The 27,353-nt window shown below is 43.8% G+C and overlaps 1 protein-coding gene and 1 long non-coding RNA gene across 2 annotated transcripts; both read left to right on the top strand.

The window, feature by feature from the left end:
* The first annotated feature begins 215 nt into the window (after positions 1–215).
* Positions 216–16,796, top strand: megf8 (multiple EGF-like-domains 8). The gene is made up of 44 exons (XM_079561073.1): positions 216–607; positions 1,129–1,318; positions 1,395–1,558; positions 1,647–1,856; positions 1,929–2,109; positions 2,200–2,288; positions 2,380–2,593; positions 2,717–2,900; positions 2,995–3,140; positions 3,232–3,342; positions 3,503–3,654; positions 3,817–3,918; positions 4,045–4,192; positions 4,538–4,701; positions 5,002–5,205; positions 5,293–5,490; positions 5,576–5,824; positions 5,914–6,032; positions 6,110–6,241; positions 7,115–7,228; positions 7,342–7,425; positions 7,518–7,757; positions 7,883–8,067; positions 8,145–8,358; positions 8,434–8,671; positions 8,745–8,877; positions 8,953–9,203; positions 9,295–9,405; positions 9,502–9,620; positions 9,698–9,923; positions 10,068–10,239; positions 10,324–10,487; positions 10,574–10,709; positions 10,790–11,021; positions 11,306–11,432; positions 11,508–11,718; positions 11,981–12,195; positions 12,405–12,600; positions 12,679–12,847; positions 12,922–13,114; positions 13,196–13,366; positions 13,454–13,584; positions 13,653–13,785; positions 13,880–16,796. The coding sequence occupies exons 1-44, from the start codon at positions 584–586 to the stop codon at positions 15,383–15,385; spliced, it is 8,652 nt and encodes a 2,883-aa protein (XP_079417199.1). The 5' UTR covers positions 216–583; the 3' UTR covers positions 15,386–16,796.
* Positions 16,797–16,955: 159 nt separating this feature from the next.
* On the top strand, positions 16,956–18,335 carry LOC306967131. Its single transcript, XR_013793166.1, has 3 exons — positions 16,956–17,067; positions 17,300–17,589; positions 17,668–18,335. It is a non-coding gene; the product is annotated as an uncharacterized lncRNA (long non-coding RNA).
* The last annotated feature ends 9,018 nt before the right edge of the window (positions 18,336–27,353 follow it).

Genomic DNA, 27,353 nt, shown 5'->3' on the forward strand with positions numbered 1-27,353 from the left:
GTTATATGTCTTATTTTTCACGTGTGCAACAAGAAAACATCTTAGTTTGTGAACCTGTTCTCAAACAATGGCAATAAAAAATATTCTGAGTCTGCTTTTTGTAGGATGCAGGGCAACCCAAACAGATGTTGATTTTGATGTGATGCCACTGGATGGCAGTAGTTGGATAGTGCTGCTCCTCTGTCTTTGTGTTAGTAACCACCACAGGTCACTGTTAGCCATAAACAAACAGGCATCTCTTCATCCAGCAATGCCCTACTCCTGTTCATTAGTTATCAGTCCTCTGTCGGCCACTTCTTGCTTCTGGCATGATATCTGAAGGTTAGAAAAAAGAAAGGAACCAGGCACTGATGGATTTAACCTAGTGATCTCTCAGTCTTCAGGTTGCGCATCTGGATTTGGCCGAGGACGGCTGCTAGCTGTAGTCGGCTATTCGGTATCTGGCAGAGCTCGGTTAGCTCCAGCCTCCAGGCAGCGAAAAGCTGCTCGTTAGCTTAGCCTTTTTAGCTAGCGCGCTTGGGGGGACACCAGAAGCTACGCGAACCGTGCCACTTTATAACCTATTCAAAAATGTAAACCGAACATGGCCTCGAAGAGACGGGAACTGGTGAGTATGATTATAAATACAAGGTACACTTTTCATGAGGCTTAATTTAGTGACGGTGCTGTGCTAGCTGGGGTACCTAGCATAGCGGTCTTTATTAGCATTGTTTTGATTGTCTGCAGAGGCAACTTTCAAAGGACACAAGACTTTGTTAGCCAGATGTTGCATTGATGTGATACAATACAGTAATAAAACTATAACGATCTCTATTAACTAACGCTGTGGAGGAGCTACTATTGACTGAACACTGTTGTCCTCATGATGTTGATCTGACTGACTGTCAGTAGGGTGATTCATTATTTTGGTTTCAACTCAACCTATGACGTTTATTACTGTCTTTGATTATCCTTTGCTGCTGTAGCAGTTTCTGTTAATAATTCATTTTGCCTCCAAATCGGCTTGCAAAAACAGTAAGAACAGTCTCAAAAATAATGCAACACAATTGTGTTATCAGGGATGTGTTGTACAATTGAAAATGTGGATATGACATCTTTGGTCTTGTTTTATCCATCGGTATCTTGCAGGCTGTGCCAGCGATGGCCTCCCCCCTCCCTGTTTCTGTCATCCTCGTGGTTTTGCTTCTGGTCGAGCCACCGGTGTGTCATGCAGGTGACTGTAAGGGCCACAGACAAGTACTAAGGGGCCCACCAGGGTATGTCACGGATGGACCAGGGAACTACTCTGTCAATGGGAATTGTGAATGGCTCATCAAAGGTACTGGTGTTTTAGTTAATTCTGTTGATAACAAAGTAACACTGACATTGTTAATACGTTCCTTTCTCTCTCCAAGCACCCAGTAATGGCCACAGGATTGTGTTGAATTTCACCTTTATGGACACAGAGTGTACTTATGACTACCTGTTTGTATATGATGGAGACTCATACCAAAGCCCACTTCTTGCCAGTCTCAGTGGCAACACTCTGCCACAACCTATCGAGGCAAAATCTGGAAAGGTATTTTGACATGGCCTCTATAACTGTTGGATATTGGGTACATGCTTTTTCAAGTTTCCTATTCATAATTATTCTAATTTTCTTTCAGATGCTACTCCATCTCTTTAGTGATGCCAACTATAATCTATTAGGCTTCAATGCGACATACACTTTTTCTCAGTGCCCTGGAGCGTGTGGTGGTCATGGTCGCTGTGACGCTTCAACATCAAAATGCCACTGTCAGCAGGGTTGGGGAGGAGCTTCTTGTGCAACCCCTCTGTGCACTCCTGCCTGCTCTGTACATGGACAATGTGACAAGGTTGGGAGCGATGAATGAGAGTTATATTTTCATAACAATGCAATGGGGGTCATTTATAATGCTGTCTTCCAGAAAGGGGAGCGATGTCTGTGTGAGTCGGGCTTTCTGGGGCACAGCTGCCAGCTTGGTCTCCGAGATGATTATGGAGCAGGAGAGTGGTGGCGTGTTAGTGAGGGCAACCCTTACACTCCTCCCAGAACTGGTTCTGCTGGGGTCTACCTCTCTGCCACCGGATCTATATACTTGTTTGGTGGTGAGCGTTACTGATTTCAATTTGAGATTAGTGTTGTTTCACATTAATTTTTAAACATTTAATTGCTGCATGTTTTTTTTTTTCTATCAGGCTTTGACCTAAACAGGGCTCTTGGTGACTTGATTAAGTACAACTTCTCATCTAACCAGTGGGACAGCAGATCTTATGGTCACTCCCCTGTAAGTGCCATGATATTAATTTACTTTTTAGTTTGTTTATTTTTTCAGTGTCTGTTTCTTTACACCCAGTACATTTGTTCTCGGTTTGCAGGTGGCCCGGCATTCCCACACAGCTGTTGAATGGTCTGGCAATATGGTTATCTTTGGGGGGGAACTCGCTAATGGCTCCTTGGCTAGTGATGTCTGGATGTATCGTCCACTACAAGATGACTGGCAGCAGCTTGGATTTTCCTTTTCACAGGGCGCTCCTAAACTGGCCAATCATGCAGCAGCTGTAGTGGAGAACCATCTTTATGTTTTTGGAGGTGAATTTTTTGATTTTATTACCAACATTGTACCAGCATCATTATTATCATCATTATTATTTAAAACATTTATTTTTGTTGTTATGGTATATATATTAATTTTTTTTTACCCTTCTTGTAAAGGACGCACTGAAGAGGACATGTTTTCTGCAACTTTGTATCGCTTTGGCCTCCATGGGTCAGGGCGATGGGAAACCGTTCAGCCCACTGGCGGTAAACCTCCTGCAACTGCTGGTCACTCTATGGTGTTTCACAGCCCGTCGAGAACGCTGCTGGTGTATGGCGGGCACAGACCCACCACGGCCAGGTATATAGCCTACTGCATATGTCTTCTGTTAATCAACATTAACCCACTGTTGATGACATTTTTAACATTTGATATGAATCTTTATTTTGTTTAGGTTCAGTGTGAGGGTGAACAACACTGACATTTTTCATGTAGACAGGCGATTTTGGACATCATTGCGTTCCCGCTTTCCAACCACAGGTCCCAGAGAGAGAGCCTTCCATTCAGCCGCAGTCATCGGAAATTACATGGTCGTTTATGGTAGGCAGATTCATTTGTAAGAATCACAGGGGGTTGTCCTGGCCTGCATGAAGGTACATTCATTTTTTTTGTTCATTCTTTCTGTTTTTAGGAGGAAATGTGCACATCCACTACCAAGAAGAAAAGTGTTTTGACGAGGAGATCTTTTTTTACCATCTTGGCTGTCACCAATGGGTCTCTGCTGGGGAAAGTTTTTTACATGGTAATACATTACATTTGGCCAAAAATAAAAGCATTTAGCTTTTATTTAATGTTAAATAAAAGCGAAATGCATTTTGTTATAGTGAATGCTATAGACATTGCTTTAAAATAAATACCCATTCACCCAAAGCTCATGTGTGCTTATCTTTATGTTTACGAAGGTGGTGAGGCAGTGAGAGGTCGTTACTCCCATGTCTCTGCTGTAATGGACGGACGAGTGTTGCTTGTCGCCGGTGGTTACAGTGGTGTTGCCCGTGGAGATCTGGTGGCTTACAAAGTCCCATTGTTTGTCACCAGTGATCAAGGTGACAGGGTGAGTAAAGTTTAAGTCATAGAGAAATGGAGGAAATACATATAAGGTTCTAATAAATGCCCACCCCATACCTTCCTTGTCTTATTCTGTCGACATGAAATTATTGACATACTTTTATTGTTATATCACAAATAAATGGACTAAGCTGTCTTTTCTTTACAGGATGCCGTCTGTGCTGAGGCTTTAGATGAGAGTATGTGCCTTAAAAACCCAGAGTGTAGTTGGTGTGAAGGTCGCTGTAGAGAGTACCAGCCTGCTAATCCGGTAAAAATCTGATGAACCTTTCTAATACATATTATAATACATATGAAGTAATTGCAATACCTAACATAGTACTTGAGCATCTTGTAATGTTGGAGCTTGATAGAAAATCATATATCTTCTCCATAGTGTGGGAGCACTGGTTGCCTGGGCTTAGCACGCTTCCTGTCTGACTGCCAGTCCTGTGTGGTGTTCAGTGGCACACCGGCCTCTCTAGCCGGTGCCCCTGGTGAATTTGGCTGGTGTGTTCAGAATGAGTCCTGCTTACCTGTGTCAGGTGAGACCTAGGAAGGGAGGAAGGAGTTTCCTTAATAGTTCCTCACATAAAAGCTTGTATAAAATAAAGGGAGTTTGGACCTGGCTCTTGTTACAGGTGCTTTAAGTGAAACTGAGTGACTTTACTACACTGAGCTGAAATGGCCTTGACAACTCACTGCCTGTTGCCGTTCCAGTTCCATGCTGTGATGTAGTTCAGTCATGTTGTTTCACCTCTTGTATTTGTATGTACATGTAATAAGAGCAATTGGTTACCCCTGTTATTGAACACTGATGACAGACAGGGTTGTTTGTATAGAGGTCAGATGTATCTATGTGTGCTGACCTCTCCCTCTTGGTCTCACAGAGCGAAGTGCGTGCCGCGTGGACCAGATCTCGGGGGCGTATGGCTGGTGGGGGGAGCGTACCCTTTTCTTAACCTCCCTCCACTCCTGTCGCACCGAGAACTATGTCCCGGGACTGCACCTGCTCACCTTCCAGCACCCTCGCAACGACTCCCAGCCTGACAAGGTACGGAGTTGTGGTTATAAATATCATTCTTTCTATTTAAACTTGCCCCCCTTCCTTCCTTCCACTTTACTCTAAAACTAACAACACTCTTCATCCTAAGATAATTGTTGACTTTTTACTTTTTTACTCACATTGCTCACAATTCTCTTCTTTTCTTTTCTGTTTTCCAATACATATGCTATATTTCCTTTAATAGTGAAATAAATAGTTTTGTAACTTGTGCCTTCTGTAGAGAATAGTGCTTTCGTTGATGTGTCTCCATCCTCTGCTATCCTACAACCAACACACCCCTCCCGCTAGGTGTCTATTCTCCGCAGTACCAACATCATCTTGAGTCCTACAACAGAAATGGATGTAGCTCTCCAGTTTAGGGGCTTTATCCACCCTTTGTGGGGCGCTCCTCCACCTGCAACCCCTCCAACAGAGACAGTTTTCATGTGGGCTCGCATTCAAAGACTGCATTTTGAAGCTAAAATGGCATCTGGACCAAACTCCAGTCATCTGGTACATTTTTTGTTTTATAATAAATTGTTTATTGTTGTCACCACCTGTTATTTCTATAACTTTGTCTGCAACATGTTGATTAAACAGGAGGTGGTGGGCCGTTGGGCAGCTCAGCAAGAAAGGGAGTCAAAGGTTTTGGCTCGCTCAGATGGAAGTAGACTGTTTTCTAATCTGACCAGAGGAAACCATTACCTTGTTCAAGCTGAGGGATATCTAAATAACTCTGGCTCGGGACAAACCAGTGAGATGGCTCTGACCTGGAATAGAACATTGTCTGGTGGAAGCGTGAGTTCTGACACAGTTTAGTCTGCGCTAGTCTAGTTTTATATTATTATTTATATTTACTTTTCCCACGTTTTTCACTCTCCAGGAGATTTCCTTCCTGTTCCTCGAGCCGTATCGCTCAGGTTCCTGCTCTGGCTACATGTCCTGCCTGGCCTGTCTGTCTGACCAATCCTGTGGCTGGTGTCCTTCTCTGTCTCGCTGCTTACTTCGTGACAGCCCGGATTTGGAGCCTTGTCCTGAAGCAGATGGCGGTGTTGTTCAGCGCCATCTGCTGTTGGCTCCACAGCACTGCACACTGTGTGAAGAGTACAGGGACTGCTCAGCTTGTACTCAGGTATAAACAAATGTCTTTGTCACTACAACTTCACAAATATTAATACTTTTACAGAATGTTTTTCAACAAAGACTAAATGTGACTTGCAGGACCCTTTCTGCGAGTGGCAAATTAACTCCAGCAAAAAGGGAGACTATCAGTGCAGCCGACGTGGACGGTTAGACGGATCTATACGTGACCCAAAAGGATGCCCTAAAGTCTGCAACCAGTGAGTGATATTAGATAAGAGTCATTAGATGTGATATCACTCTCTAACCTTTCCTTTATTTATCCTTGTATTAAAAGGAGAAAGACGTGTGGAGAGTGTCTGTCTAATTCCAGTCAGTGCGCCTGGTGCGAGTCTGCCCAGGCCTGCTTCTATTTTGCAGCGTACCTCACAAAATACCCTTATGGCGAGTGCAGGGACTGGTATGACAGGTAAATATGTTCTCTAAACATTAACTCTTCAAGAAGCTGTTTTAGTCACACAGTAGGTTTTATTTTCTATAGCCCTGAGTTATCCCGGAGTGCACAATATATCGTAAAAAAATATTGGACCACAGTATATGTTGATGCAAATAGCTGCAATATATTTCAAAAGTTGTCCACCGAACCCAGCCTTAAAGGAACAGGCCACAGTTTTTCCATACTGAGCTTAGACGAGTTGATTCGTACCCGTCTGATCTTTGTGCGTGCCCCTGGAAGAGCATGGTAGCTTCCAACTTCACCCCTGTTTGGAGCTATAGGAATATGCTGGGAGAGGCCAAATGCTAACAACAAATGCCCTCAGTCACGCAAAGACCAGACAGGTACGGATCAACTCTTCTAAGCTCAGGCAAGAACATATCTCAGTATGTAAAAATGGTGGCCTGTTCAAAAAATGTGTGGAACTTATAAATGTGCAAAGTTCAGTTTTAGAAATCATTTTCCTAATTAAGCCCATAATCTACTTTGGCTGTCTGTGGATATATTATTTTCTCCATTCACTGGAACACTGGCTACAAAAACACAATGACAATTATTTCACTTACCAATTTAATGCTATGTGTCCATTTATGATTTCACTTAATTCATTTCATAATCGTTTCTCAAATAACTTGATATCAACAGTAAATTGAACTTAAATGAATTGAGCTTGTATTGATTGATTTTATTTCATTCTGAATATTTGTTTTTTGGCTTTGTTGTTTTGGCTTTCTTAATTCTGAACAGAGAACTCTGAGTTGAGTCAGAATGTTAGTTCAACCTGCTCTGTGAAATAAGGGCAAAATGTCACATTTATTACCATCTTTATTTACCCTGTTTTTTCAGTGTTCATTCAGTCCCTCAATGTAAGCAGTGTTCGGCTTTGAGCACTTGCACAGACTGTCTGCGGACCTTCCAGTGCGGCTGGTGTGGTGATTATAACAATCCTACTATTGGAAAGTAAGTTTTGTGAATTTAACAAAGCACTGCACAAATCACTGTTTTTAACATATTATTGTGTACAATAGCTGTTCACAGTTCCTAATCATTTCTTGTTAATTTTTCTTTGTCAGATGTCTGAGAGGAGACTGGGCAGGAATGGATGACCCTTCAGTTTATAACTGCAGTGTAGCTGTGGCTGAAGCTCGAGCTGCAAAGTAAGACAAGATGAATACCATGCAATATCTTTAGATCTTTGCAAACAAAACTAATCTGTAAATTAATTATTATTGAAACTTTTTCATTTTAGCCCCGAGCCTCAAACATCAGCTCCGCCCCGACCTTTGGAAATGGAGATAGAACTTGAACATCTGGAAGATGAAGATCAGGATGCGATCTGGTCCTATCCCACCTGCCCAGACGTTGAAGAGTGCAGACTGGGTTTACACAACTGCCATCCGTTTGCCACCTGCATTAACACCCCAACGTCTTATGAGTGCCATTGTGAAAGAGGATTTACTGGAGATGGCACACTGCATTGCAATCAGACGTAAATCATTTCTGTTGAGCCTCTGATATTATAAGAAATGATTAGTATTATGAACATAAAGGTCAAAAATGGGATGATTCTTCTCAAAGGGGCATTTTCTAAATTGTATAACTTTGTTCCCTCAGCTGCTACAATGAGTGCCGTGAGGGCCAGTGCAGTGGCAGCCCACGTTTCGAGTGCGAGTGCTCTCTCGGCTGGACGTCAGATCCTGCCACTCTGGTTCTCAGCGGTGTTGAATGTGACGTGGACTGTGGCTGCAATTTCCACTCCACTTGCATCACTGCGCCTGGGATCTGCGATGAATGCCAAGGTACAACTAGTTCTGTAAGTTTTGTTTTCAAGCAGCCTCTGTGTGTTTCTCTCTAACCCTCCTGCTGACTGTTCCAGACTGGACTACAGGCCCACACTGTGAGCACTGTCGCCCGGGCAGCTTTGGGTCAGCTCTGGCTGGAGGAGGAGGTTGTGTGCCCTGTCAGTGTAACGGTCACGGTGACCCACTCCGAGGGTACTGTCATAACCAGACAGGCCAGTGCTACTGCACAGACAACACCCAGGGACCGCACTGTGAGACCTGTCTGCCTGGTTACTATGGCGACCCCATGTAAGTATTTGGGAAAAAAAGGAAATAATCTAATTTCATCATAACAATCGTTTTAAATCCTATATTTTTAAACAGGAACAATGGCACATGCTACCGCCAGTGCCAGGGCCGTTCTGTGCTGCTTTCCCCCACCTCCACCTCGCTCCCTCTTTCATCTTCGTTGGGTTGGCGAAGTGGCACCGAAGGGAAAGGAGGACTGTCACATTGTCTGTGGGTTCTGTCCGTGACTCCAAACTTGGCTCCTTGTCTTCCTCGCCAGCTCTGCCCCCCTGTAGCCCTCACTCTACACCCAGACTCCCATACACATTGCAGAGTGAGTGATGTTGAGTTTAAATCACGTGCATTCATTTGTACACATTTGTAACTTGAATGAATATGTTTTACAGAACTCTTATGTTTACGTCTTTGACGGGCTGCCTCGTTTTCTGTCCAATGGTGTTGTTCACTCGGATCACAATTTGATTGGAGCGTTTTGTGGTACCACCAGGACTGAGCCCATAACTGTGGAAGCAACCTCAGGTAAGTAAGGAATGGTGCAGTGGCTAAATGTACTACGGTTCATCATGACTTATTGGAAAATGTGCATTCTTTTAGGTGTTATTTCAGTTTATTATGAAGCAAACGTCTCTTCAAACAAGCCTCAAGGGTTTAACGCCTCCTTCTGGATTCACCGATGTGACCAGCCTACCGAGGAGGGTGAAGACGGGGCATCAGTTTGTCCAGGCGAGGCACAGTGCGTCAGAGGGGTCTGTCAGTGCCCTCAAGGATATGGTGGCCCTCGTTGTGACCGCCCAATTTGCCCACAAGACTGTGGAATTGTTGATGGACGAGGCATTTGTAATACGGTAAAAACAAAACACTTAAAATAATACATCCGCGCCTTGTTTGTATATATTGTAGTTATTGACAAAATGCACTGTATGTGTTGTTTCCCAGACGTTAGGAGTTTGCATGTGCTCACATAGCTGGGCTGGCTCTGACTGCTCTTATCCGCGGGACTCCAACAGCCTGATTTGGGAAACATTGTTTGACACACAACTCACAGCGGTAAGTGTAGAATGTAGTTACAGTCTATATTAGAGGATATCACATTGCACGGACAGTTCAGTTCAGCGAAACAACTTTTTTTATTTTATACCACAGAACCAGGCTCATAGGTTTCTCCAAAGAATGGGGCACTCTCTAGTGTCTGGACCACAAGGCAACCTTTGGATGTATGGAGGGCTGTCGCTATCAGAAGGCATACTAGGGAATGTGTACAGGCAAGTGTCTGTCCTACTTTATGTTGACTGTTTTATTTCTGTTTTCTTAACAAACTTTAAATTGTGTTTTGGTTTAGGTATGCAGTTGCCGAGCATCGCTGGACCCAGATGTTAACCAGCTCAGTGGAAGAGGGTGCAACTCCAAGCCCGCGTTACCACCATGCATCTGCTTTACTGACCAGCTACGACTTTGGATCTGGAAGTCACAACTTTATGCTTGTGGTCGGAGGGGTCACTCACAGCGGTGTTGCCATGGATACCTGGAGCTTAAACCTCAGCAGTCTAGTCTGGAGAGAGCACAAGGTTTGGACTGCCATGTTTTGATGCCACCTAAATAATTACAGTTCACAGCATATTCTAATTGTAACTAAAACGCCTACTGATTTGTATACATCAAATTAAGGTTTAAGTTGTTCTCCATTGATGTAATTATTTATCTTTTCACAGAGCTCCGTTCTTCCCTCGGTGGCAGGTCATACGCTGACCGTGCGTAGAGACTCCTCTGTGCTATTAATTGGGGGCTACTCTCCTGAAAACGGCTTCAACCACCATCTGCTGGAGTTCAGCCCTCATTCTGGAAACTGGACAATTGCCCCCCACACTGGCACACCACCTACAGGTATTTGAGATACAAAAATGTATCATTTATTTTTGAACAATTTGGAATATGTTGTTTTGAAATATTACTTCTTCATCTTTTTAGGTTTATATGGCCATTCTGCTGTGTACCATGAGCAAACCGATGCAATCTATGTTTTTGGAGGCTATCGCTTTCATGTGGAGACTGTAGAACCCTCAGGAGAACTTTATAGCTTGTACTACCCCAACCTTACCTGGTCTTTGCTGGTTCCATCACAGGGTAACAAGGTAAAAAGTGAACCCTGAAATAGCATTTTTAGCCAGTGGGCATTTCTCACACTGTGTCACTGAATTACATTTGTTTCCTTCGACAGCCACTGTCTCGTTTCTTCCACGCTGCTGCCCTAATTAAAGACACCATGGTGATCATTGGTGGCAGGACACAAGCAGAGGACTATAGCAACTCTGTGTCTTTGTACCAGATCAATTGTAACACTTGGATACACCCAGGTACCATTTTATAATCAATCTTAAGAATATGATGTCTGCCTTGTACATAAGTTGACTGTTCTATGCTTTTACATTTTCAGTTTCAGTTGTTGGAGATCCAGTAAATCGCTCCGTGTCTCTTGCCGTGACCAGCTGGGGAGGCCGTCTTTTCTTGTCTGGAGGCTTTAATGGCGTCACACTCGGAAGACTTCTCACCCTCACTGTCCCAGCGGATCCCTGTGCCCTTTTGCCCACGCAAGACGCCTGCAACAGCACCACAGGCAGTTGCATCTGGTGCAGAGGAACCTGTGCCTCTTCAGATATTGCAGAGAGGTAACTATATCTAAATATCTGTGTATTAAAGATCAAGGTCAGCTTTAGTGTCAGTTCCATCACATGTAGAGCTGATACAGTGAAGGGAGGGAGGGCGAGAAAGGGATTATGCACTATGCTGAGGGTGAGACAGGGGGAGTAAATGTCCTGAATGGAGGGATGAGGGGCACTGATGATCTTCTCATCTGCTCTCACTATGCTCTGGAGGCTCCTACATGCAGGCTCCATATTTTTCTACATCCTGAAATGATCAATTATGAACATATTTTTGTGATTTTTTTTAGAATGGGCTGTTTGGCCGGGCTGTCTCCGTGTTCTCCGACCCCGCGTCAGGCCGATCAGTGTCGAAGATTGAAGACCTGCAGTGAATGTCTCGCTCGTCATCCCAAAACATTTACAAGCACATCTCAGGTATTCTCCCGCATCCGTCCTCTTCCCTTTTTAATAAGTAAGCAGTTAATAGCAGTTCTTGTATGACTCTTTCAGCAGGCTCTGCAGTGCAAATGGTGTACCAACTGTCCGGAGGGCGTTTGTATCAGCAGTTCAGTAAGCTGCACATCTGAACACGACTGTCGGATCAACCAGAGAGAAATCTTTCTGTCCAGCAACTGCACTGAGACCAGCTGCGAAGCGTCTGACTGCCCCAAGTGCACCGCCTCCGGGAAGTGCATGTGGACACGTCAGTTTAAACGCACAGGTACTTCAGATGCTCTATTGGTGTTTTCGTTTAGAAGATTTGCTTCGTGGTTAATATAGCTCTAATAGCCTTCAGACATCGCTGAGGAGACTAAATCAAATGGGACATTGCTTACAAAACCTGTGATAGAAAGAAAAACACACACTGCCAAAGAAAAATGCACACTGCCAATGGTTCTGGAAAAATCACTGCTCTAAAAGTATGCCTTTTTTCGATACTCATAATGCATCTAGCACAATAATATTGTGTCTTCTTTCAATAGGTGAAACAAGAAGAATCCTGAGTGTAAACCCCACTTACGACTGGACATGCTTCAGCTATGCTCTGCTCAACGTCTCCCCCATGCAAGTGGAATCCTCTCCCCCTTTGCCGTGCCCGCCGCCTTGCCACACGCTTCAAAACTGCAGTCTCTGTCTTGGCTCACGTGGCTCTGACGGCGGCTGGCAGCACTGTGTGTGGAGCATGGCTTTGCAGCAGGTGAGGTCATGTCTGTTCCAGTCTTGTTTTTGTACGAAATACTTGCCTGCATCATTGGCCAAGATCAAATTTAACACTGACTTAAACTTGTATATGTATTCAAAATACAAAATACATGTACATGATTGAAATTCCACACTGATGCATGAAGACATTTCTAAAAGATTTCTGGAGACTTTCTGAAGCCACTGTCTTATTTTGTTTTTTAGTGCATGAGTCCCTCTTTTGTGCCGCTGCGGTGTGAGGCGGGACAGTGTGGTCGGCTGCTCTCTGGCGGGGACTCCTGCTCTCCCCAGTGCTCTCAGCTCACTCAGTGCTCTCAGTGCATCGCTCGGCCTCAGTGCGGCTGGTGTGCGGCAAAGGGAGGCAATGGGGCTGGCCGCTGCTTACAAGGGGGACTTGAGGGTGAGTGGAACAACTACACAGTGTTTGTAAGGTACTAATTCTTTGCTAGATCAAATTAAATATCTCTTGACTTTCCAGGTGTTAGCGAAGGTGTGTGCCCTCAGAGGAACAGTAGCTGGTCTTTTCTCCGCTGTCCAAAGGAGGATGAATGCGCTAATGGGCACCATCACTGTAACAGCACCCAAGACTGCCATGACCTGCCAGAGGGATATCACTGCACTTGCAAGCAGGGTTACATACTGAGCAGGTAAGATTACGTGCATATAATTGCAATAAGGTTAGATGTCGTTTTACTGATCATCTTCATCTTTTTTATCCCAGCATTTCTGGACAATGTGAACCAGTGTGTGCCCAAGGCTGTGTAAATGGGACATGTGTATCACCTGGCATTTGTCAGTGTCACTTCGGCTTCGTAGGAGATAACTGCTCCTCCCAGTGCAGCTGCAACAAACATAGCAACTGTGCTGGCGTGAGCAAGCCGGATGTTTGCCTCGAGTGTCACAATAACACTATTGTATGTATTAATTGGTTTTAAATATTTGCACAGTTTTTGAGCTCCAGATGTTGCATCACTCTTCATTCCATTTTGTTTCAGGGTAAGCACTGCGAAAAGTGCAAGCCTTTGTTTGTGGGCTCTGCTAAGGGGGGAGGAACCTGTCGTCCTTGTCGAGAATTTTGCAGAGGAAATAGTGCAATATGTCTGTCTCATGATGAACTGAAGAAGGCTCAGGAAAATCCCAGACTCTTTCCTCTGGATCAGAGCAGTGTACGTTTATTTTCAAATCTTTATGCCACGGAAGTTCAAATGTTTTAGACTCTTTTTTGTAATTCTGAATGTTAATTCTTTTTTCAGATTCAGAAGTGGGTCTCAGAAGGCCCAACGGAGGAAAATGCTGTGTGTGTAAATTGTCAGAACAACAGTGTTGGGGACCAGTGTGAGAGCTGCCTCAGTGGATTCTTCCTGTTGCAGGCAAAGTGTGAAAAGTGAGTAGAATTAGTTTCTGTTGTATTTAAAACCTTGAATCAATATTAAACCATACATTGCTGTGCAGGTGCCAGTGTAATGGACATGCAGACACGTGTAATGAACATGACGGCACAGGTTGCCCCTGCCAAAACAACACAGAGACGTCATCGTGCCTCAGTAGCTCACAGAGTGATCGCAAAGACTGCTACAGGCAACAGGTATGCGTTTATGATAATTGCATTATTAATAGAGTTTGGCTAACTTACAGTTTGCCTACTGCTTTCCTTTTCTTTGTTTTTTATCTGTCCCCAGTGTGCCAAATGCAAGGACTCCTTCAATGGCACCCCAGTAAATGGACGACAATGCTATCGCCAGTTCAATGTGGACACAGAGTGCTGCTTTGACCCTACTTCACAGACAAATTGCTTTCACGATCCCAGCATCCGCAATCTGCCTATGGGACGCACTGTGTTCTTTGCAGCCCAACCAAAATTCACCAACGTGGATATTCGGGTCACAATCGATGTGACGTTTGGTGAAGTGGAAGTTTTTGTGTCCAACTCGCATGACACCTTCATTGTGGACGTGAGTACCAACACAGGCATTCACACAATCAACATCGACAGAGGAGAGGAATCTGCAACTCGTTTAGCGACTACTGGGATTGACAAGGACTCGCCTCCATCTCCAATCAAAGTGTATGCGAACGCCTCGTCCAGCCTTGGGGGTCCTGTGCTTTCTCACAACCCCCTGCAGCTTCAGGCCAAAGCACCTGGAGGAGACAGAGAAATACGGGAGGAAAGAGCAGAAGGACTTATCACCTACATTACGGTGTGGAAACCTCAGACTGTTTTAATTGTCCGTAGTGTTCGAGATCGAGTGGTGATAACTTTTCCCCATGAAGTTCATTCTCTGAAGTCCAGTCGTTTCTACATTGCCCTCAAAGGTGTAGGAACTAAGGAGCGATATGGGGAGTCACAAGGGCTTCTGTTTTTGAGACAAGACCAAGCTCATATAGATCTTTTTGTCTTTTTCTCTGTTTTCTTTTCTTGCTTTTTCCTTTTCTTGTCAGTTTGTGTGCTATTGTGGAAAGTCAAGCAGTTTTTGGATTTCCGTCGGGAGCAGCGTCGACATATCCAAGAGATGACCAAGATGGCATCCAGGCCTTTTGCTAAGCTGACTATATATCTTGAGCCCGAGGAGCCCCAGCTTGTATACCTGCCTTCAGCCGGTGGAGGCGTTGGGGGCAGTACTGTATCTCTAGCTCATGCTCGCACCAGTAAATTAGGGGGAGTGGTGTTGGGGCAGAGAGGTCGCGCAGGAGCTGTTACCTATAAACATGAACCGGGCTCTGGACCCACTGGCCATCATCATCATCACCTGGCCTTGACTGGAAGTGGAAACAGCGGTCAACACTTACCACTGCACTACCTGAACACCCACCATTACGCCGGTACGACATCTGGCACCCCTGGGTCTCATCACCACCACCCGTCCACATACAGCGGTTATCAGCACTTCTGCCGCTCAGACCCCTTCCTGTCCCAGCTCATGGGCTTTTCATATTCCTCCTTTAAAGTTGGTCCTATCACACTGGAACCCACAGACGACGGCATGGCCGGGGTGGCCACTGTACTCTTTCAGCTGCCTGGGGGTCTGTTGGCTCCAAATCGTGCCTGTTTGGGCTCAGCACTAGTAACTTTGCGCCAGAACCTGCAAGAATATTGTGGTCATGGCAACAATGGTGGGCATCCGGGGGCAGGTGCAGGGCGCAAAGGTCTGCTAGGACATCAGCACCTAACCACTATGGCAATGTAAGAGTAAAGCTATAGTTAAAAGAACAGGAGAGATGAACATGGATGTAGTGCTCATAGTAAATACATCACTGAAGAAACATGGCTAAAGGTCTAAGCTAGGTCTGCCATAATAAGCATTCTGAACAAAGTTGTACATACACTGTAATACGTGCTTTATATTGTTTTATGTATTGCTTTACTGTATTTGAGTGCTTCACACGACCAAGTCAGCAATCTGCTTTCTCAGAGTTTATCAACCGAAAGGAGTTGCATTCTGTGTTTGGTAAGATTTACAAAAAACTATGGGGATGACTGATACAGCCGCTGTTATATAAATCTGGTCCTATTGGCACCGACTTGCATTAGAACCAACATGTGCTTTATACATGAGGAAGTGACAATCAAACGGCCCTCCTGTCAAGCAAGTGACACAAGCAATGCTAAGAAAAATGGACAGGATTTTTGATCGTCAAGTGCAAGAAGAACTTTGATCATAAGAGGTTAAGAATTCATTGTGTGTTTGGCATATGCATTTTGGTTGAGCAGACTTAAACTTAACTTATACCTAAATATTAGTATACTGTATCTTAATTTATTTATCGTTTTTGTTTCGCTCATCTGCCTTCACTTCTTGCCTTGTCAGTGAGTCAACTGGCTATTCTTGTGTATGGTGCAGCTCCCCATGAACTGAATAGATTTGAATTATCATTTCATTTACAGGTAACGAAGGAAGTTTTTGGTGTTAAGTAATGTTTGTAATGTTGCTACTCAAAAACGATTGTTCTAAAAATGAAGAATTAATGTGGCATTTTGCAATATGTGATCACAATGTTGCTAGACATATATTGGTGTGTGGCTAGTTTTACTGGACTGCTTTCTGCTGGCACCCTGCTTGTCTAAATAACCGTCATTGTAGCTACAAATTATGCCTAACTTGGAAAAGGTTTGAGGGAAAACAGACTGGACATTGTTGATATTACAGTTAATACATTTGTATTTTAAGTTCTCCTGGTGAGAAATATTTTGAAACTTGGCAGAATTTTTAGTGCTTCAAGATCAACTGAACCTGCTCACTGTTTTTTTTTTTTTCTTTCTTTGAATACTGTTACATCTTCTATTTCTTTTTATAATTTGCACTGCATGGAGGCAAATGGCCCCCAGAGTTCTTGTGAAACACTAAGAGGGGTCAAAGATCATTCACAATAACAGTGAATGGTGCTGCTGGAATGTTAATATTCCAATACAAAAAATGTAAAATAAGTCACTGCATAAACCCTAATACCCCAACTTTCACCCCGCCCAAATGAGCATCGTCTGTTTTTGTTGTGAATGTTCTTTTCAAACCATATTTTTGTACATATATTTGTGTTTTGAAATAATGGAGCAGTAATGTAAAACAAAAATGTGCATACAGGCTCTTTTTAGGGTCAAATAAAATCTATATAAAATACTATGTGCATTAATATATTTTCTATATTCCATAATGATTCAAACAATTTTTTGATATTTTGTTTATAACACTTGGCTGTTGAGGCTGTTACCTTGGCAACAGGAACCCGCTCATCTGATTGGTCGAAAATTAAAGGAAGTATGTTCCTCTTCCTGTGTTATCATTGCATCTGAAATGACCCATCAGACCTGCAGAAAATGCAAGCCTCTTCCTTTGTAGACTGACTCGGTGATGGACTTAGGTCCATGGTTAATGTCGTTTTCATTCACGCTAGGGTAGTTTGCCGCAGCATGCTTTCTGTCGCACGTCACAGCACAAGCTTCCAGCTCGCAGGTAACAGCGACTGTCTAGAACCGAACCAGAGCTAGTGCAGGCGGCTAATGTTTGGTGCTAGTAAACCCATCCCACGAATAGGACGTTTTCTGTACATCCTAATCCTTAATGTGTTTGCAATGTGTAAACGCTTCGTGTTCCTCTGATCCACAGCATAACGATGAAGGCTGTCAAAATCAAATGCGAACCAGAAGAAGATTACAATGAGGTTTGCGCCAGTGAAGGTGATCTTGACATCCAAATCAAGGAAGAACCTGAGCTGCACGAGATCAGCGAGGAGCAAAACGGACAAACGGCCCAGTCTGATGAATATGTGAGGACTACAGTGAAACGAGAACCAAAGACATTACTGAAAGAGGAGACACACAGTGACTCCGAGTCATACACCAAGGACTGCTGTAGCAGCACAGCAAATACTGATTTAAAGGAAGAAGTTTGTTCACGTAAGTTTGAAGTGTAAATGAAAAAAGCTCTTATTTTACCTAAATAACCTGTTTTTTTAATTTTTATTCTCTTCTTAGAATCATCAGACTTCTATCCGTGTCCATATTGTGACATTTCCTTCACTGACGTCAGCTTTTTCGAGAAGCATGTCAAGTGGGTCCATCAAAAACAGTATAGAGAAAACATGAACAATTGTTCTGTAACCCTTAATCTGCCTCAGCACACATGCACCAGCTGCAGCAGCACTTTCAAATCGAAAGTGGAGCTTCGGAACCATGTCAAGGCAGCTCATTCTTCCCCTCCTCCTCGCAGACTCTACCCATGTCCAACTTGTGCTCGTAGCTTTCAATACTTGAAAAATTTAAAAAATCACTGCCAAAGCTGGCACGATATGTCTGTAACTACAATAGGTGGGCATCTCAGTTGCGGTGACTGTGGAAAGAGTTTCAGAAACACCTGGGGTCAAGGGCCTCATCTGTGCAATGAATCCAACAAAGAAGCCACTGAAGAAGATGGAGATAAGCCTATCTGTTTGGACATAGGTGTGAGATGTCCTAAATGTGGAAAAATACTGGGTACACCTCAAAGCCTTGAGGTCCACATGCGCATACACACAGGGGCCCGGCCCTATGTCTGCAAGGACTGTGGGAAAAGGTTTGTGGAGCGAAGTGCTTGGAACCACCACATGAAAATACATACAGGGGAGCGGCCTTTTAAATGTCAGGTTTGTGGGAAGACCTTTGTACGTTCAAATCACCTTACTAACCACTTGACTACACACACAGGCAAGAAAGAATTCTCCTGTCCAGAATGTGGGAAAGAATTTGGACTAAAGGCTACTTTAAATCAGCATATCAAAACTCACTCCAAAGAGAAGCCTTTTGCATGTCCTGTGTGCTCAAAAACATTTCGAATGCGCAGAAACCTGAGAATTCACAGTAAAGTCCATAATACAGAGAAAGCCCACCAATGTGGGGACTGTGGGCTCAAGATTGGGGATATAGGAGCTTTAAGAAAGCACTTGCGCTCACACACGGGCGAGAGGCCATACCACTGCACTGTTTGTGGAAATCGATTCATCCGCCTCACACATCTAAGGAACCACCAACGCACGCACACTGGTGAGAGACCTTACAAGTGCAATGAGTGCGACAAGAGTTTTGTGCAGTCTGGCGACCTTGTGAAACATAAGAGAATCCACTCGGGGGAGAAGCCTTTCAAATGCCCAGAATGCCATCGCTGCTACACTTCATCTGGAGACTTGGGAAAGCACAGGAGGATTCACTCTGACCTGCGTCCCTACACCTGTCAGGAATGTGGAAAGACCTTCCGCTTGTCAGGACACCTGAAAGCCCACACACGGACTCACACTGGAGAGAAACCTTATTCCTGCCCCATTTGCTGGCGCAGGTTTGCCCGTTCTCACCATCTCTCTGGGCACATGGCAAAATGCTGCTGAAACTAGATTCACCTTCTATTGGTACTTTATTCTATGTTCTCAACTCTTGACTGAGTTTTCTAAATATTATTTTGATGTGAAAAGCAAAACAAATAATTAGTTCTTGTGTGTACTACATACCATAAGGCCTTTAAAGGTTTTCATTAAATTACACTATGGGAGAACACAAGGTCGGTTTCTGTTGTGCATGTTGTATTTTTAATGCATTTGAACTTGTGTTGCTGTAGCTAAGTTGTTGTCTACCCTGGCGTAAGTTATTCATTTGACAATTTCAGGCACTTTAGAGGCCTTTTGGCCATGTTGTTTGTTTGTTTTTATTCTAACAAACCTGTCATTAAATAATAAACAAATTAAAGCAAACTGTACATTTTGTTCTGTAAGATTGTGTAAGATTATTACGATTATTAAACGAGAGTCTCAAGTCCAACTCAGCTTCTTAATTAGCCTTTACGACCTTTGACTGTTGAGGACTGTAGTTAGTTACATACTATACTATGGTAGTTACTGTCAGTCTCCAACAGGAGCGTCGTAATCATTTACGCACGTGCTGTAATCAACAATGTGCGCGCGCACTTGGTCCCTCCCAGAAGCCAGGCCGTGAGGAGGAGGCGAAGAGCGAAGAAATGGAGGATTTGAAGAGGCAAGGTTTTGTGACTTGACTTCGACTGAAATATATATGCACTTATAGATGTCCACACTTTTTTAATCGATAGTGCAAATAAATGCATGGTAGACATAACTTAGGCCTACAAACTAGTGTCAGGGACCTTTTTGATTATATGCGCCATGTCTCTTGCCCTCAGTCTCCTACATGAAACTTATGCTCGTCGATAAAACAAGCTCCTCTTGACCCCGGGACTGTTGCGTGTGAAAGGTGAAACATTTAATTGATGTATGTGAAGTGTGAAAAAAACATGACATAACTAAAATGTAACAGGTCTAGGCATAGCCTATTATGTAGCCAAGCCAAAAAGCAGAAATATCTTAGCACTGTTTCACCTCAGGGTGAAATACAAGTGTCAAATACAAGCGTCAAACCAAACAACAATGTAGAGTTGACACTATTGCAGCTGTTGCTGTGCATAACCTATAGCAAAAAAAAAGGGAGAATGGCAAAGGCCTCTCGTCAGTTTTCCCAAATCTTGTGAAATGTAAAATGTGGGTGTATTTGCATGCACTTACAGGTAGTGTTGCATGCGTAGTGGTAGCCAGTTTGTGGGCAGCAACCACCTGATCAAGATTTATTGTGAAATTGTTTTGTCCACAAACGCCCTGATAATGGCTTCTTGATGTTACTGATGATTAGTTTAGTTTAGTTTAGTTTAGTTTACACTGATCTAGTTTAATTGTATTTTCTGCCAATTTTCAGAATATACCAGAGGTTCGACCCACCGCAGTAGCCCTCATACTAGAATTGTACAGAGGTAGGCTTGACTTTGGATGGCTTGACCTGTAACATATTGTGTTTCTGGTGGATCGGTGGATCCTAATGTTCAGTTAATATACAATAAACATTTACCTTCAGAGCAGAAGGGGGCGGTTCAATACTTGCTCCAGGCCCATACTCCTGTGGCCAGATATAGCTCACTTCAGTCACTGTGTGGCAATGTGGCATCTGATCTAAAAATCTGCCACAGTCTATTGTACCTGATTTGGTATAAACCTATATGAACCTATGTGTATTTTTTAGGACTGATAGCAATTTTTTTGTGATTTTTATGATTGTCATGATTACTGTATTAATCTATATTTGACTTCAAGCAAAAAGAAAAAAATAATGTAACGTTTCAATTGTTTATTATAATGTCATAGGCCAGGTGTTCCATTGTTCCCTTTTCATATGAATCATGAAAGTGCAAAGGTATATGATGGAAAACATTGAATTTTTCAGGCTTATGCTGTATTTTGTTTCTGATTCTTTCTCCATTGTTTGGGGACAAAAGTGAATTCTGTTGGTAAGTGGTCACGGTAAAGCATGACTCACTTTCATTTACACTGGATCAGTAGGACAAGGGCTATGGCTGAACTTGTCTCGGTCAATTCTGCCTGAATTGGCCTATTATTTTTATGTCCGCAATTACGAGGACAGAGCAGTAACTACAAGTTCTGTGCAGATAACAAAGATATATTTAGGGGTAAATAATATCGACTGTACCTTTGTTTAAAGCTGGAATCAATACTTCTTAAAGCGTGTCCATTTTTCATTTAGCAGCGTCATGTCTGTGCGGAGGAGGGGTGGAGAGATGAATGGGTGGATCCTCTAATTCCCCCTGTTGCAGTTATCATAATTGTTGAACAACCACGGTTTTTAAAGATCGGGCTCCGGGAGAGGCAGGCCGCACAAAGAAAGTTAATAGATTTTGAAAATTGAGATAGATTGCACGGCAGTCGTTTTGGGAATGTTCCATCGGCGTGGCAGGCAGATGGACAAATATGATCTAGGGCCGGAGTTAGGGGGGCAATGCTGCACTCAAAAAAAACAAGGCAGCAGAGATTGTATCCTGGCAAATGAAGGTGTTAGTGTTTACTCTTTCTGTGCAGTGTGTCATCGTTTGGAGCCTGATAGCCGGATACATCACCGTCAGAGGCCTATTCCAGCTCCCGAGCAGATGAGTCTTCCCATAAAAGAGCCGCACTGAAACCGAAAAGCAGTTCCTCTTTCCTGGCACCAGGGGGAAATGGATAGCTGTGCAAGGCAAGTTTCTGTGAGCAGGGAAGCTGAAAGTTTGGGCCATTTTTTCACCCCCTTTTTTTTTTAAACTGTGGCATCTATGTGGGCTGTGCTCTAAAGAATGCTATACAGAAAATGAGCGGCACCTCCTCTGTCATCATAGCCCGGTCATTTGTCTGCAGAGGAGGCTTTTACCACCGCAAAGGGATATTTTACGGCACTGATTTACCCAGAGGGCTCTTTATTTGTTTCCATCCGTTTTGATATCGGTCATTGTTTTCATATTTACAGCCTTTTCTCTCCTCTCTAGAAGTCTTTCCCATATCCAATTTTCACCTTTCCTCGCTCCAATTTTCTGTCATATTTCGGTGATTATGGTGTGGTCCTTTCCTCGCCTAATTCTGGCTTTTTAGACTTGCTCCCCAGCTCCTATTTTCTTCTGCTTTCCCTGTGCTTTCAAGGATATTATGTATGATAGCCGTATATAGACAGAACACATGGGCGTATCAGAAATAGAAACAAAAAATGTATTAATGCTTCCTTGTTTCAATTCCAAATGGTGAAACACATTTTCAATCTTTACCTCTTGACGGACAGTTGCTGGTGTTTTTAGGTTGCTGTGTGCGGATTGAATTACCCCATATTGGATCCAGTTGCACGGATTTTCTTTTTGTAATGTAATTTGAGCTATCCAATTTTCCTTGTATTTACTGTCTATATTTTGTCAATTTGGCAGTGGAACGGCCTGCGTGCGTTGGCGCTGGGTGTCACCGGTGTCGTCGCGCTACGGTGGTTTTGGTGTTGGCTGGCCTCGGAGGTCAGTGTGTGGGAAGAGGAGGTGGCTCTGCAGGGCTTTTGCTGCTGCTCTCGGCCTGTCCCTTTGGGCCCGCATGCACTCCTCTCATTCATGAAGGGGTCAAAGCACGGGTCAAAACGCACTGTTTGACTCTCCGCAACACACCAGCGCATGTGGGCGGACATGAAACTGGGTATTTTGTGGGCCTTTGGTAAGCGGCAGCTGGTAGCGGCTTTACTTCTCGCGTCTCAAGTCCAAATGTGCCTAAAAGCATGGCTCACACAAAGGGAGAAGAGAAACAGCGCCATTAAATTGTGCTGAGAGTGGGTTGAAGAGTTACACATAAAGGGATCGAAAAATGCTGTTTATTCCCTATTAGTATCACCGCGTTGACAGGTTAGAGAAAAGGCAAGGAAGATTTCGCCCTCCCTCAACCAACACTCGCAATAATAAAAAAAAAAAGAAACTCTATCTTTCCAAGACCAATGTTTTCCCCAACCACTCATTTGGCACAGTGGCGACCAGCGGAGGGGATCTTTTGACCAGGGCCAACCCTCCTCCTCTCATCCCGCCGTAACCTCTTGCTCCCTCTGTCTATTTAGCAAAAGGGGATAGAGATGTGGCGAGTGCCCGGGACTGACAGTGTGCCCTCCCTGCTCAGTAAATATGAACTGCACCCAACAGACAGCCTCATTCATCACAGGGGAAGGAGAAGAGAGGAGAGGAGTGGAGGGAGGCGGGGTGGGGGGGGAGAGGACCAGGAGAAATGTCCCAAAGACGGAGGCACAGAAAGGATGGTGGGAGGAATAGGAAGTAGATGGAAAGAAAGGAGAAGTGTCGGGGTGAGCTGAGTGGGAGAGAGAGATAACATGCTGAAAAGGGGGGAGAGAGGCCGGGGTGATTGAAGGATAAATAAAGGATAGCGGATGTGCATGGGGAGAGCGAAAGAAACCTCAAGCTGATGAAATACAGAAGGACATTTTCTATCTCATCACCACCAGATCTTCTGTTGTGATTGCTGCCCTTAAGCTGCGTGTCATGCGAGCAACATTAAATTCTCCTGCCCTCAAGTCCATGAGCCAGTTTCTCTGTCTGACTTGTTGCATTTCGACCTTGAATTTTCGCTCCCAAGACCTACCAAATTCTCACTGTCGAAAGTTATACCAAAGCCTGGAGTTTAACTTGGGGCTCTGAACGACTTGAATGTGTTTTAATGTGATATAGTCTTACAATATGTTTGTTTCAGTTAAGACCACACATTATTTTAGGTTCAATTCCTGTGAATGTTTTGAGAGATGTTCATGTTGTGATTCGGTGATAAATGATTTGGTATTGTCTAACAGCCTGATGTTTGTGTAGGCTCTCAGTCGTCCTTGCATTTATCGTCATAATAGAGAATGAGATTATGAGAATGTCTAGTTGAAGATATTAGAAAATCTCTTGTGTGAGTGGGGCAGATATAAACAATAGCGAAGCAGCAGATTTGCTATAGTTACCTCTTGAAATTCTATATGAAACTATATGATGAAAAAAAGTTGGAAGAGCGTAGATTAAGACATAGTGTATTGAATTTCTTGCTCTTTTGTCCATTACCAGTTTCTTTCCTTGTAATATATATATTTTTTAACATTTTTAGATTGTTTGCATGAAGATGTAATTAGCATCTCTAACGCCACAAGAAGACAAGAATCTCTGACGATAGTGGAGGTGCTTTTCACTGTACAGGGTTTACCCCAATAATAATTTTCCATAGTTACCAAAACTTCTTTAGTTTGTGCTGTTGCCGCTGTGTAGTGCCTCAACCAAAAGACAAATTCAAAACCATACCTCCTCAAAGGATATATAAACACAGATAATTTCATATGATGTCTTTACATTTAAAAATAGCAAAAGAACTGTCTTTGCCCTTTATGGTCCACGTCCTCAATTTCCAACAACTTCCCCCTCTTCACTCCCACCAAAACCACGTCCTCTCCATCTTTTTCCACTTCGGCGAGAGACAGGAGCGAGGGAAGATGATGTGTGACAGATGCCACATTTCGACTTTCTGTCAGAGAGATTAATATTGACACAGTGTGTTTCTTACCAGAGGCCTGTGCTGTGTGTGTTGGGCTTTGATTTCATTACCCTCTGCTCAGCCACTTTTTTCTTAAGAATCAGACAATAACAGATGTGCTGACTGAAATGGAGACACTGATATCGGAGGGGCTCAGTGAGCAAGGCATATTGCTGCGTGCGTCGGCCATCAGTCCTGTTTGCCGTGGAAGTGTAGACCCCCTAAGGATGCCCAGAGCACATAGATCCTTCATTTTATCAGCCCCTAGAGATTGACAGCTGCAATACATGAAGTTGTCCTAGTACTAGAAAGCCTCTTGCCTCGCTATGACCCCATACAATCAAGTTATGCAATTTGTTAACATAATTTCTATTAGTTGCTACCAGGGTAATAGAGCTCGGGATTGTGTCATCAAAACCGCTAAGATGTTTAGGATTCCTGGCACTTACCCAAAGAAAACTCAAACATATTGAAATCATAATGGGGTTAATCTCTGTTCCATACAGAGCCGTGCACCCAAACCTAGCAAATCAATTGTTATAATTCCTTGTTGATTTTTACGGTTGCACTGTACACTCCGCCTCTTGTTCTCGGGCCAAAGCTCATACCCGCGGCCCTCATTACCAACTTGTAAGCCTCTGAGAACTTTCTGCACCGTTATCGAAACATTTCTGAGCTGGATACAAGAGATGGATCCTACAGCTTCCTGATTTTGTAATTTCAAAGCAAGGGGTTTGCTGTTAGTGGGAGAATAAAATCAATACAGCTCTCTGGAGAGGTACTAGGTGTAGGCTCGGCGATATGAGAGACGGGATCCGAGCATGGAAGCGCCGCCGAAGGAGGAGGAAGAAACAAGGGAGGAGCCACGCAGGCACGAGTGAATAAACAAATAGAAAGCAAAGCAGGAGAGATAATGCAAGAAGGAGACAGGCGAGTGGTGGGGGAAACAGTTGTCGCCAGAGACTTTTTATTGACTTTCTCCCCCCCCCCCCCCACCCCTTCGCCGGCTCACGTGACTACCAGATAAATTCACACACACCGCGAGAGAAGGCTACTGAGGAGAGTGAGAGAGAGAAATGAGAAAATAAATTACTCTGGAAAGATATGACGATAGGCTACACGCAGCTTTAAATCTAAAAGGGAATTCACGACACACTCCACCAATTTGTCACTGGGCTTTTTGCCTCTTCTCATTTCTTTTTTCTTTTTTTTTTTTGTACTTTCCCCTTATTATTTTCCACCCCCTCAATACCCCGATGCCCTTAATTTACCCCACTTTCCCCACAGTAGGCCTGCTCAATCCTCGCTTTTCCAAACATATGCTTTACAATCCGTGCGTTGCGGCCACTGTCACATGAGAATTCTGTGCTTTTGTTTTCTCTCAAGGAGCGTACAAGTCTTCACGTGTCTTGTTTGTAATTTATGACTAATCCATAAATCTATCTACCTGTGCCGCTCTTTCAATAGGCTTCCCCTTCGTCTGTAACTACCGTCAGATCTGGACCCCTCCCCGCTCCCCCCACCCGCACCTAATGCTCAATCAAAATTGGAGAAAAAGGAGGAAATGAGATGCATCGTAGGGGGAAAAAAAAAAAGAGCAGTCCCGCGGTAAAGGATGGCTGGAAAAGAGGTGGAAGAATGGAATGGAAAAGCACGAAAACGCAGACTTAAAGTATACCCCCCTCTCTTTTATTTAATTTAGACGCCAGGCGAAAATCGATCCTGCCATTCGATACGCAATCCGAATCAAGGCGAATTAAGCGGGCGGAAATTAACTCTGAAAATATTTTTGATGGAGTGGCTTGTAGTCTCTCGGCCAAATGGACTGCAAAGTGGAACAAATGACAGGGGCCTAGTGGTGGAGACAGCGCCGCTCCATCTTCCATTAGGCCGTAATGGGATAGGTCCAGCCCCCTAGCTCGACTCGGCTGCATTAATCAAAACAGCCGCTATATGAAGATTTATGGTTCTCCACTCCAGCGAAGCCAGCGCCGGAGCCAGTTCTCGGTGTGTATGTTTGAAGGAGGAGGAGAAGGGGGGTGGGTCGCCTGCCCCTCTCTCTCTCTCTCTCTCTCTCTCTCTCTCTCACTCTCTTTCTCTCACACCCTCTCTCCCTTTTTCCGTCCTATAGACTTTGCCCCCTACCTGTGGGCCTGCACGCATGCCGCACACATGCAGCTTTAATCCAGGCGCTGTGTAATCGCATCTTGTCATTTTATGTCAACAAGCGTGACAAGGTCTGATTCCCCGGCTGACGCGGTAATACACTGTAATAGTCTGTTTATATGCATACGACCACGCCGCTTAATCTGGTATTATGTTAACTGATGTGGGGGGAAGTAAAATATATGGCTCTTGTGACCTTCAGGTGACATTATCATTACATTTTTTTAAGGTAGTTGCCCTTCCTGTGCCGCCTGCCGTCATGTTGGGTGAGAAGGATCACAAAGCACTGTTATTATTCACAGGAACATAGTTAGGTTTGACATTTTTTTACCCAACTTATCTTCTCCACTATAATACCATGAAGTTAACTAAATATGACATCCTAACTAACTGTTATCCTATAACTGTAGGTTTCCCCTTACGCATTAAATGTTTGCTCAAAATATTGATTCGTACTTTACGAGGCAGTAATAGCATGGTAATAGGATAGCAATACTATGGTTACTAGGGGTAACGGGGATGCATTTCTCCTTATTACTACCAAGAAAGTACTAACAGTGTTTCCTTGTAGTTTACAGTCTTTATATGGAGTTAGCTGAGCATTAAGATGACCAT

Source organism: Gobius niger, assembly GCF_951799975.1.
Source record: "Gobius niger genome assembly, chromosome: 8".
Lineage (NCBI taxonomy): Eukaryota > Metazoa > Chordata > Actinopteri > Gobiiformes > Gobiidae > Gobius > Gobius niger.

Bases quoted from the DNA above. Each gene is read 5' to 3' on its own strand.
- megf8 (XM_079561073.1), top strand. From the start codon at position 584: ATGGCCTCGAAGAGACGGGAACTG. The intron at 3,655-3,816 runs GTGAGTAAAGTT...TTTTCTTTACAG, and splicing joins CCAGTGATCAAGGTGACAGG to GATGCCGTCTGTGCTGAGGC. The intron at 8,359-8,433 runs GTAAGTATTTGG...ATTTTTAAACAG, and splicing joins GGTTACTATGGCGACCCCAT to GAACAATGGCACATGCTACC.